The 12,309-nt window shown below is 34.9% G+C and overlaps 1 protein-coding gene across 1 annotated transcript; it reads left to right on the forward strand.

Annotated features, from left to right (window-relative positions):
- Positions 1-720: 720 nt before the first annotated feature.
- Positions 721-8,167, forward strand: LOC18431805 (uncharacterized protein At2g23090). The gene is made up of 3 exons (XM_006841925.4): positions 721-953; positions 1,071-1,111; positions 7,833-8,167. The coding sequence occupies exons 1-3, from the start codon at positions 881-883 to the stop codon at positions 7,950-7,952; spliced, it is 234 nt and encodes a 77-aa protein (XP_006841988.1). The 5' UTR covers positions 721-880; the 3' UTR covers positions 7,953-8,167.
- Positions 8,168-12,309: the final 4,142 nt, after the last annotated feature.

Raw genomic sequence — 12,309 nt, forward strand, 5'->3', positions numbered from 1 at the left:
TTTGACGATCAATTTTCAAGATTTATAGTTTTCATAGATATGTCAATCTACACTATTTTGGAAGCTTTAAACTTTATAAATAACCATGCAAATATATTTTAAAAGCATCACAAAGATTTCCAGTGTTAAAACCACATTTCTCGACACAATTTGAAGGTAGGCTCTAATTTGATTGTTTAGAGCCTAGGCTCTATACAACGGCAGCCTTTTTTTAAACATTAGTTTTTTTTTTTTTTTAATTTGCTCATTTACTTTTGGGTGAGGTTTGTGTAAAGTGTTAACCTTATACTATTGAAGTAAGGTACACCTCAAAATTATACTGAATATGAAGTTTTGGTGCCGTAAAGCCTTACGATGACATGGAAAGTTGCCCCAATTTATAAAATTTAAAGTTCCATAAATTGTGATGGATAATTTAGATCACCGATTAACTAATTTCAAGATTAAAAATTTATTTTTTTTGTCTATAAATCTCGAGGTCGAGATAATCAATTTGAGTGATTTCCAACCTAAGACAACCATCTCTAGTGGTTTTTTCACCTTACTAGTATAGTATAAGGTTTACACCGTATATAAACTTTTTTTTTTTTGAACTTTTTATGAAAGAACCCAAGGTGACGTTGGGCCCGGTTGAGTATTACCTGGCTCAACCACCACCATTTCTCACATTTATTTCTTTATATTCTTTCTATCGCCACCATTTCCTCCCTCCTTCCCTTGCCGCCCACCTTCACCTGCCTTTTTCCCATTGCCTTTTTCATCAGTTCTTTTTTTTTCTTTAATCTAAAACCTTCAAGGTTTCAGCAATCCTTTTAGAGCGAGAAAACGCGAAGAAGAGAGAGAAACCCTAGGGTTTGAAAACCAGATATTGGTGCCCAAAATGGGGGGTGGCAATGGCCAGAAAGCCAAGATGGCCCGGGAAAAGAACCTGGAGAAGCAAAAGGCCTCCAAAGGTTTCATACAATTTACACGATTACTCCCTCTCTCTCTCTTCTTCAATATCTTCTTCTGGCCTTGAATTTTCGTGCTTATTTTCTTCTGTTATTCTTTTGTGATCCATTGATTCATAGGTAGCCAACTGGAGTCCAACAAGAAGGCCATGAGTATCCAGGTATTATTCTGCACAATCCCTGTTTCTTACCAGTTTTTAAAATTTTGAGATTTATGTGGTTCTTTTGTTTAGGGTTTGTTTGTGGGTTATCTTCCCTTAACCTAGTTACACTATGCATGATATGATCTGGGGTGTTATTGGACTTTGGTCTTTTTTTTTTAATTTTTTTGAGTGAAATTGCACTCGAGATCTTGAGACTCCATATGGAAAGAGGATTGAGGTAGATTTTTATGAAATAATTCAATCAGGACTGGACCTTTTGGTTTTGGGGTGATCTGAATGTAATTTCTACTTTGGAGATCCTATGTCTTACCTCAGTCTCCTCGTTTTTCTTCTTGATGTGATTGGGATTCCAAGAATCAGTGAACATAACCATGGGAACCAGCTGAGTCTCGCTGGTTCGAAATATTTTATTATTATGGTTATTTTAGGGCTCAGCCGAGTCTGGACTTGCTCTGGATCCTAGCGGTACCCGACCATGGTGCTTGTTTAAAATCATTGCCAAGAGTCTTTATTTCTGGTAGTTGCATGAAAAAATTATTCAGTAATCATACTTTTCACGCATATCATTTGATTTATAACTGCTTTTTATAGTTTCAGTATGGCAGTATTTGCATCAATTTTCATATATATGGCACTGTGCTCGTGCATAATTATCGTACCAAGTTTCATGATTGTATTTCTTTTCATATTGGTTTGTATAATAAGAGTATGGTATTATTGGATGATGCTTTCCTAAAATTTTGTTGCTAAATTATGATATTGCACTGATTGATTTGGAGCTATTTTTTCCATTTATTAGTGTTACTTCGAAATCTATTAAATGATAGTATTGGTATTATTTTTTATATGTGGCACTAGGCTAATGCATAATTATCATGCCAAGCTTCGTGATCTCATTATTTTCGTATTGGTTTCTATGATAAGATATGATATTATTGGATGATATTTATTCATATATTTTCCCAGGTAAATTTATGACATTGCACTGATTGTTTTGGATCTGTTTTTTCCATTCATTACTGGTATTTTTAAGTCTATTTCCTAGTCTAATGCAATTCCATAATTACTTTGAAATTAATCTTGTTTATAAAATACATTTCCCAATACTTAGTTGGAGATTATGTTACTCAGTACTTGTCTCTTACTATTGCTTGACTATGTGATACAATGTGCAGATTGTGCTAATTTTATACTAACATACTCTTTGGGTACACATGTAAAATATTTGTTGCTGCACCCACACATGGATTCTTAAGTTAGAACTATGATGGGAAGATGCTACAGTTTGCTAACTTCGTTCCTCTGGTTGTATTTATTAATGGATTGACACCTATGTTCTCTTTGATTGTGGCTATTGATGGCCATTTGCTGAAAACAATTTGTTAGAACTTGGGGGAGTTGACTAACTTGTCTATGCAAGGTGCCTTGCCCGAGTTCTCCTGTCCCCCCCCTCCCCCCCCCAAAAAAAAGAAAAATGTAAAAGAAAATCCCAAAAAAAGAAATAAAAAAAAACTTTGGGGTATACATTAGTCATCTATAATTAATTATAATGGATTTAGTCTTTGACTAAATCATAATTGAATTATAATTACTATAGTCTTCTACATAGCTTTTAATGCTTTAAATTTTAAATTATTTTTATGTTTTTTTTCTTTTTTTTCATTTTTCTGAGTTTTTTTGCCTTTTTTTTTTAAACTTTCTGAGAAGTTTTTTCCTCGCATACATTTTCTGTTATTTTTCAATTTTTCCTTATTTTAAAGGTTTTCATTAGTTTTTCCTCTTTTTTGGGGGGTTTTTGCTATATTTGTCCTGCTCGGCATCTGCATGGGCTCGGGCTCGGGCTCGGGCTCGGGCTCGGGCTCGGGCTCGGTCTCGGTCTCGGGCTCAGGCTCAGCCTAGCTGGGGCTAAGTTCCCTGGCCAGGCCAAGTACTAAAACACTGGCTGAAAAAATAAAGCTCGTGTTGCAGTTCCACCTTATGCATCAGTTTGATTTTTTATCCTATGGAATCAGTCAGATTTGATTTGAGCTTATAGATGTCATATTGGTTACCTGAGATATCTCTATCGGCGAAACGAAGAAATGTTTTTGTGCTTAACTTTTTGATTAGATAATTGAATTGGTTTGCTGAACTCCTTTTTGCATCTTACAGTTTTTTGCTCATAGTTGATTTTGGAAAAAAACTTCTCCATTGTGTCTTCATGTTTTTGTCTTGCATTTGTTAAGTGGTTCTTAGTAATCTGGATGGGATTTTCTACACGTCAAAGCAGAAGTGCATGGAGAGGGAAGATTAGCAGTAGGAAAGGAACATTAGTGATGATTTTTATGCAAAACAGTAATTAATTGATGCCCCTTGTTACTTATGATTTCAATGTGTGACTCATTCCTGTTTTTGTTTTTTAATGTTCCTAATTCCCAAACTTATTGATTTCCACAATATCTAAAAACCAGAGCATCCCACGTTCCTTATATATGACTGGCTGTAACTAACACATATTAGGAATGCACAGCATGATCTGTTATGACAATAGATAAAATTTGAGATTTGTCAACAATTAAATAATAGAAGATAATAATGTTAACCTACTCAAAAAAAAAAAAAAAGAGTCAGCTTAGTAAGTTAAACTATGTATGAGAAACATGCGGTTTGGTGTTGATGGGAGATGGCAAACGCTAACAAGGGGTACTTTAGTATTGAAGGTGTTATTGCCAAGCTGTTTGGTTTTCTTCATGTTGCTGGGAAAGATGTCATATTGTTATTTAGAACGAGTGATTAGAAAGGTGGAATCAGTGGGGACTTGCTAGGGTTCCAATCCCAACTCACCTGGTCCAACTGGGGTGAGTTTGAGTCAGAGTAGGGAATTTTTAATGCGAAACTGATGCAGGGAGAAAATAAAACCAGAAAAATAATAAATAAAATTAATAAACAAAACTACTAAAGAGATAACCCATTTAAAAAATAATGAATAAAATTGAATTATCTTTCTGAATTTTCATTTGCGTCAGAAACTTAAAAAATATTAAAATTAGGGGGATAGGCAAAAGTCCACCGGGCGACTCCGGTGTCACTCGAGCTGGCTCGGATTAGAACAAGGTAATTTTGCAATGAAAAATGTTGGAATCGTCCTAGTCTCTCTCTCTCTTAAATTTTGTTTTAATTTCTTTGTTAAAAGTTCCCCCCCAACTCAGACTAGGTGACTCATGATTGGGACCCTAGCGAGTCTGTAGCTAATTTCCATCTTTTTAATTACTGATTTAGAATGCGAAAATAAGTTAGTATTCCCTTAAGGAGTCTAAAATGTGTAGGATGTGCTTGTTTGGGACACCAATTGTTAGTTGGTATTCCCCTTGGGAACCCACAAATGTCTTTTTTTAGAATGTGGCAAACTTGCCCACATTCAGCAAATAGTTGAGAACATCTTTAGACTCTTGGATAAGCATTTATTTCCTCTATTATTAAATCTCTCCACACTCACCTGTTGGAACTAATAGACCCCTTAGAATTGAGAAGCTGTTTCCCCATTTCACTAAAGGAGTCTATAGTATGCTTATGTGAATCTATTCACAGTTCTTCGTTCATGTATATAGCAAACAAAGCAGAATAGTCTATCATGTTTGGTTGCATCCTAAATCCATGTTATGACACTGATTTTCTTGAATTTACCATTTTCTCAGTATCAAATATGGACATGGCAGTTATTTTAAAGTGTCTACATGTACAACCATATCTCCAGTATGACAAGTAACCCTAGCCTGTTCTCCTTCACCTTCCCATCACAAGATGGATGTAGGTATTGTTAGGATATGGATATCTCGGGTTCATATTGATATACATCATTATGGATGTATGGGTATATATCTTTTGATAAGATTAGGTATCTAGTTACTTGGTCATCAAGTTAGTTTGGTGATACGGCCTCGTACTGTTTATCTTTATCTCCAAGAATCATACCATTTATAATTGTGTGATTGTCCTTTATATATAGAGGTACTTATTGATATAAACATTCATTCAAAATAGTGAAGATGTAGCCAGTTGGGCTTTGGATCTGTGGACGTAAGGCTTCCGCCTGAACCACGTAAATGTTGTGTTGTCTCTTCTTCTCTCCCCATGGCATGTATGCTCCCACAAATTCTAATATAGTATCAGAGTGAAGTATTTTTCTCTTAATGTAATAGGGATTAGTTTTTTTTTTTCCTGATAGCTCAGTGGGGAAAGATCCCTTTACCCTGGCGATAGTAGGACTCGAGCCTGGGATCCAGGTACCGCGAATTATATTGCTTGACGTGCCGGCTAGTTTATACCTAGGCTTCTTGGCTATATAGTGAAGAAAGCCCAGGGAGTTGAGAATCAATCAGAGGATCACGCTCCAAATATGAGGAATCTCTCCACAACCCCAGTGAATAATCAGCACCAACTCCAACTTCTGAAGCAGGCCACAACTTGTGTTCTATCAACCCAACTCTCTGGGGCACGTTATTTAACAGTTGAAGCAGTGACGCTCTTTTCAAAAAGTGAAATGACATTGATCAACCAGAAACTTGCGGAGGTGTCCCACAACTGCTTCAAGAGCTTTGAGAACCTTTGGTAACTCTCCTTGGATTTCTGCAATTCACAAACAGGCCTTCGATGATACCCTAGGCTTTCTTTACTGTATAGGCAAGAAGCCTAGGTATAAACTGGCCGGCACGTCGGGCAATATAATTTGTGGTGCCTGGATCCTAGGCTCGAGTCCTACCAACGCCATGGTAAAGGAATCTTTCCCCACTGAGTTATAAAAAAAAAAAGAAACTAATCTCTATTACATTAGGGAAACAATACTTCGCTATGATACCATGTTAGAATTCGTGGGAGCATACATGCAATGGGGAGAGAAGAAGAGAGAACACAACATTTACGTGGTTTAGGCTGAAGCCTTACGTCCACGGATCCAAAGCCCAACTGGCTACATCTTCAATATTTTGGATGAATGTTTACATCTATAAGTACCTCTATATATAGAAGACAATTACAAGAGATAAATATGATATGATTTTTGGATATAGAGTTAAATAGTAGTAGGCTTTATCACCAAACTAACATGATGACCAAGTAACTAGATACCTAATCTTATCAAGAGATATATATCCATACATCCATAATGATGTATATCAATATGAACCCGAGATATCCATATCCTAACAGGTATCGATGGTTAAAATGAAAAGGAAGATGGATATTGGCTTTTGATGTTGGTATGCATGTCTGTTATGTGATCCAATGATATTCTTCAAAGCAGTTGTTGTTATATGGGGAATTTAACCCCCAGAAGTAGGAATTTTCTCAGGCCAGTGGTTCCACTCGCTCTCTCTCCACTCTGAAATTGATTCAAGAAAACTAATATGCAAATGTTACATATTTCAGGCTCTTGGATATTTGTTAATAGACTGCTCTCATGAGTCATGGGTTAAAATCGTTTCCAATAGTTGTTTAGTCCAAGAGGTAGCCTATGATTTGAAACGGTATACCAGTAAAATTCAAGATCTTGAAATACATAGTATTTGCATATTAGCGTCACCTTTGAGCCAAATTCGCAAGAGCTGGGAGCGGAAATGGAACTGCGCTCTGGGGAAGAATCTTGTTTCTTTGTATGCAATTCTTGATGGGTAAATGCCCAGATCAGTGCAAGCCTGATTGTACTACCTGTTGAGCCTGTGAAAGAGGAATTGAGTTGTTACTTGCATTCCCATATTATTGGGATGGAAGATCATAGACTTCCCATGAGGTTAAGGGGTCTCTCTTTCCAATCGCCATGGAATGGCGGATGGATGTTGTGTGACACTCCATCCCCTAGTTTGTTAGCCATTGCCATGTTAGACACCATGTTCTGTTTCTTTGGTGATTGTTGCCAGTTGGTCCTCATTGTGGGCTTTGAGCACCTCATGACAATGAAAGACTGACAAGAACGGAAACAAAATGTTAGTCAAGAGAAAAATCATAAAAAGAAACATTTGGGTAATACAGAACACCATGATGAGAGAGAGAGAGAGAGAGAGAGAGAGAGAGAGAGAGAGAGAGAGAGAGACTTTGTGGGCCATAATATCGGGATAATGTGGTAGTTGTCTAAAGTCTCTCAAGAGTAAGAGCAAACCTATTGTTTGTTGCATTAAAACAGAGCTATTGATTGATAAGCTTGTCAATCTGATTGCTGTTTTGTAATATTTCCTTATCATTTTTTAAATTTTTTTGAGATTATAGCTAAAGGATGAGTAATTTTTGGAGTGATTTTTTTGGAGATGACTATTTATGAACGGAACCTCTGTACACGAAAGAACTGGTGATTTCATTAAAAGTTGTAAATAAAAGATGAAACAAAAAGCAGGGCTATTTTCTCTTGTTTACCAGACTCAAGGAGATTGGCAACAATAACAGGCTTGATTAGTTTTATAGGTTCTCTAGTTGGCACAAGAATGGTGGAAAGTTGGAAAATACATTCTGCGGTTGTTAAACCAAATATAAGGTCAAGAATTCAACGATGCAGACTTCAGATAGTCATTTTCTGAATTAATAGGTCATCAATGGAGGATTGACCATTCTAAGAAGGCTTCTGCTGCTTCTGCTTCTTTCTCTCTCTGCGCGATTGCTTCATGTGTGTGAGAGTGTCTTTGTGTGCTTGTGTTATGGTTGTGAAAACAATCTTATAAGGTTCTTATTTTTGTTTATTTGGTCATGGATGCAGTGCAAAGTGTGCATGCAGACCTTCATCTGCACAACCTCTGAGGTTAAGTGTAGGGAACATGCTGAAGCAAAGCATCCAAAGTCTGATGTTTACCAGTGCTTCCCTCATCTGAAGAAATGAAAGCGTCTAAGAACTCCGGGAAACTGGATTTTAAGTTTGAGGTTTAAGAGATAATAGATCACTCCAGTAATACTTCAAACTTTAAATTGATGGCTGCTACATACATGCTGTGAATTGAATTTGGTTTGGAGTCATTTTTAGTATGATATGGTGAACTTTGCTAAAATGCGGATATTTGTTGATATGATATATGGTTCTGTCCTTTTTGTGCTCAACTGTTTTCTGAACTTGGGCTTGTTCTAATTTTGAGGAATCAAGAGACCGCACCTTAGATGTCTATCCTTGTGGTTCTTTTGGTTCCTTGCTTAATTGTGGTTGGGGTCGTTTCTGAAATAGACGAGTACCGTATTTTGATCATATGATCACGATAAGGATCAATGGTGTGGTTCATATGGAACATGGATTCGTCTGCGCATACCATTTGTTCTCCCTCTTATCACAGTTGAACCTGTCCATATGACGACTGATGCTATGATCTTACGGATCAGGGTATATATCCTTTGGCTGATATTTATGGATCAGAGCATCCGTTCGCTTTCAAGTTTTACTTTTCTTCTTTTACTTGTTTCTTTTGACATTTTTTCATTTGGACCCTATCTGACGTATCTTAGTCTCCCATAAATTTATGTCATTATATAAATCATTATAAAATACTATTTAATAATAATACTTTGTTACACAAATATGGTTATAATTTAATCTAACAACACAACTATAGCAATCTATACTGTTAAGTACAATTATATAGTTAGAATATTACTATGAATACAATTATTTATAATTATTTTATTAAAAATAGCTAAGAATTTAATTGATGTGTGCATGTCTAATTATATAATTAAAATAGTCAATAATTTCTTTTTAATCACCTTGTGTTTTACTCGGCCTTAAGATCTAGTCATTTATACGTTTCTTTATTATCTTTTAAGAAACAAAAAGGAAAAAATAAAAAAATTGGCATATAAAATCCTTTTATTGTAAGGGCAAGCTTTCTATACTTCTCAAATTATATGTTTCATTCTATTCAACTTGCCATTCTAAATGGATGGTTGAGATGACTCCAATGACAATATCATGCCTCTACACTATTTTACTTTTAATTTTTTCTACAAAATATTTTGACACCAAATTTTGGGCATCCACTCCTCTATTAAACTTGCATTTGTAAAACATATAAAAAAAATATTCTTAATAAAATAAAATGATTAAAATACCCTTAAAAGCTTCAAAGTTATTTTGGTTATTATATTTTATTGAAATTTTTTTTTTGATATTTATTTTAGGTGCACCCTATTGAGAAGATGGTACATACTAAATTTCATATTCATACAATTTGTATAAAAATAACTAAAATTAAAATACTTTGGTGCGTCAAATATAGATTAAATGGTGTGTAGCTCATTTGATAAACTGGATTGCTAGATGGAGGGGATTAACTATATATTTTTTATGCTGTAGGAGAAGTATAGGAACCTTTCACTTATTATAATATGATGATATGATGATATTATGTAATTATGGCAATAATATATTTTGTTATAATGTTTAATATTAGGAAAAAGTTTATATAAGGGTGAGGTTCTAAACAATCACTTTAGGGTGCACCTCAAAAACTCACTAAAAGAGGTTGTTTTGAAGTCCAAAAATCCTCAAATTGGTCATTTCGACCTCAAGATTTATGGACATAAAAAAAAACGGATTTCAAGTCTTAGAAATAGTGCAATACATTTTCGGATCGTCAATTTTCAATTGTTCATAGATCTACTCGTTGTGCACCACTTTAAAGGTTTAAATTTTATAATTAGATATGAAAATAAAGTTAAAGGCCATTAGAAACATTTCCAGTATTGAAACAATATATTTCGAGATTATTTGAAGGTGCACTTTACTATACAAACCGCACCCTTAACGAGGCTACTACTACTATACTAGTGATCATTTTGAAATAGTTATATAAGGGTGAGGACCTAAAGGCGCACCTCAAAAATACACTGCAAAAAGGGAAATTTTTTATAAGGTGTCAACCTTATGGTAAGGTGCACCCAAAAAATTCCCCGAGAAGGTTTTCTCTAGGAACTGGAACCCTCAAATCGAAAAAATTACCCCAGAAGGTTTTCTCTAGGAAGTAAAACCCTCAAATCGATCAGTGAGATCTCTTTTTTAACCTTGAGATTCATAGATATGAAAAAAAAGATACTTTTTTGGTCCTAAAAATAGTTCATCTTTTAACACTATTTTTGGAACTTTAAATGTCATAATTGGGGATGGCATGTCTCTTCATCACAAGACTTTGCAGTGTCAAAGTTGCATTTTCAGCATAGTTTTGAGGTGCACCTTATTTCAATAATATAGGGTTGACACCTTATACAAACCTCACCCCTACAAAAATCCTCAAATCCATCATCTTGACCTTATGATGTATGGACATGAGAAAAAATGGATTTCAAGTATTGGAAATAAGTCATCTTGTGATGCATTTTCTGGCCCATCAATTTTTAAGATTTTCAAGTGTTTGAAGATCTACTCGATCTACATTAGTTTTAAAACTTTAAATTTTATAATTAGAGATGAAATAATTTTTCAGGCCACAATAAAGATTTTCAATATTGAAACAACATATTTTGACACTCTTTGAAGGTATGCCTTACTTTGATTGTTTAGGGCCTCGGCCTTACACAAACTACATCCTAAAAATAAACGGTCTCTTTGATATATTTTCTTTCCTAAAATATTCCATAGTACATAGATTTCTCTGCCCTATCCTAAACTCTTTATTTGTTTTTCTATAAAGTAAAAAAATATCCTACATCATGCCTTAAACTTCTCTATTAGAAGGTCATATGCCTATATCATCTCTAAAGATTGCGATAGTGTCCATCCAACTTAGTATAGATAATGCCTACTTTACCCTTTCTCCAAAGACATTTTATAGATGCCCTCTGCCTGGAGGTATGCATACCTCAATCATACACCGCAATGTTTTATCAAAATATGGAAGCCGAAGCGGGGTCAGTCAGTCATTTTAACAAGCCGTTTTGGCGATTCTGATCCGGGGGTCCTTGTTGTAACAAGCTGAATTGGCAATTTTGGGTTGGATTGACCCACTTGTATGGGTTGCAAAGAAAATAGAAAAAATGATATAAAATTATAAATATCAAGTAGTTTGTGTAAGAAAATTGGTGTCTTTATTATTATTATTTCGATGAAATTATAAAAAACAGCTAACTAATGAGAATCCGGTGGTTTGTTTTTCAGTGAGTCAATGGGGAGAGGGCCCCTACCTTTAGTAGGAATTGAGCCTAGGATGTAACGCTGCAAATGTTAAGCACTAACCAATTAAATTTTGACTGTGTTATCCTATCATTTCACAGCCTAGATTAAATTTTGACAATGACATCGATAGAAATAATAAAATTTTAAAAAGAGAAAAACTTATATAGAGCAGAGGCTCTAAACAATCAAATTAGAGCCTATCTCAAAATTTTCACTAGAAGAGGTTGTTTTGATGCTCAAATATCATCAAATTAATCATCTCAACATCAAGATGAATGGACTTCAAGTTTTGAAAATAATGTATTTTGTAACGTATTTTTGGACTGTCAATTTTCAAGATTTTTGAGTTTTCATAGATATGTCAATCTACACTATTTTTGAAGCTTTAAACTTTATAAATAAAATGAAAATATGTTTTAAGGCTATCATAAAGATCTCGAGTAGGCTCTAATTTGATTGTTTAAAGCCTAGGCTCTATACAAACCGCACGCTTTAAAAAATATTCCTATATAAGTTGAAACATATATTATAGTACTAAAAAGAGGCACAAATGGTTCAAAGTCATTGCCAATGTCATCCTGAACAACACGGTAGTGCTCAGCCCCACTTGGCTATTTGGGGTCCCCGTGTCACCATCACTATTTTACTGAGTTGCTTTAGAAGGAGCCTAGTCACCATCTCCTCCCTCATCTTGCTATATATGGGATTGTATACAGAGAGACCATTTACCTTTGGTATATGGAGGTTACATTTACTTATAATTATCCGATGTGAAATTTGATAGCTTAGGTGTGTTATAAAGTACAAGAAAATTTCTTTTGAACTTTGTGTTTGATCAATTAAATAAATGCAATCACCCAATTTCACATCCAATGATCAAGATTAATTGTGACCACCTTATATCAAAGGTAAATAGTCTCATTACATACTTTTCCAATATATCTCATCGCACATCTCCCCCGGGCTCTCAAATCATGGCCATCCCTTTAGTTGTTCAATACCTCATATTTGTTGGTTCACACTTTCTTTGTCTCAGTGCTCAAGGGACTTACTGTTTCTAGAAATGTCTACTTATCTAGTATTT

Source organism: Amborella trichopoda, chromosome 12, assembly GCF_054954075.1.
Source record: "Amborella trichopoda isolate Santa Cruz 75 chromosome 12, AtrichopodaSantaCruz75HAP2 v2.0, whole genome shotgun sequence".
Classification (NCBI taxonomy): Eukaryota; Viridiplantae; Streptophyta; class Magnoliopsida; order Amborellales; family Amborellaceae; genus Amborella; species Amborella trichopoda.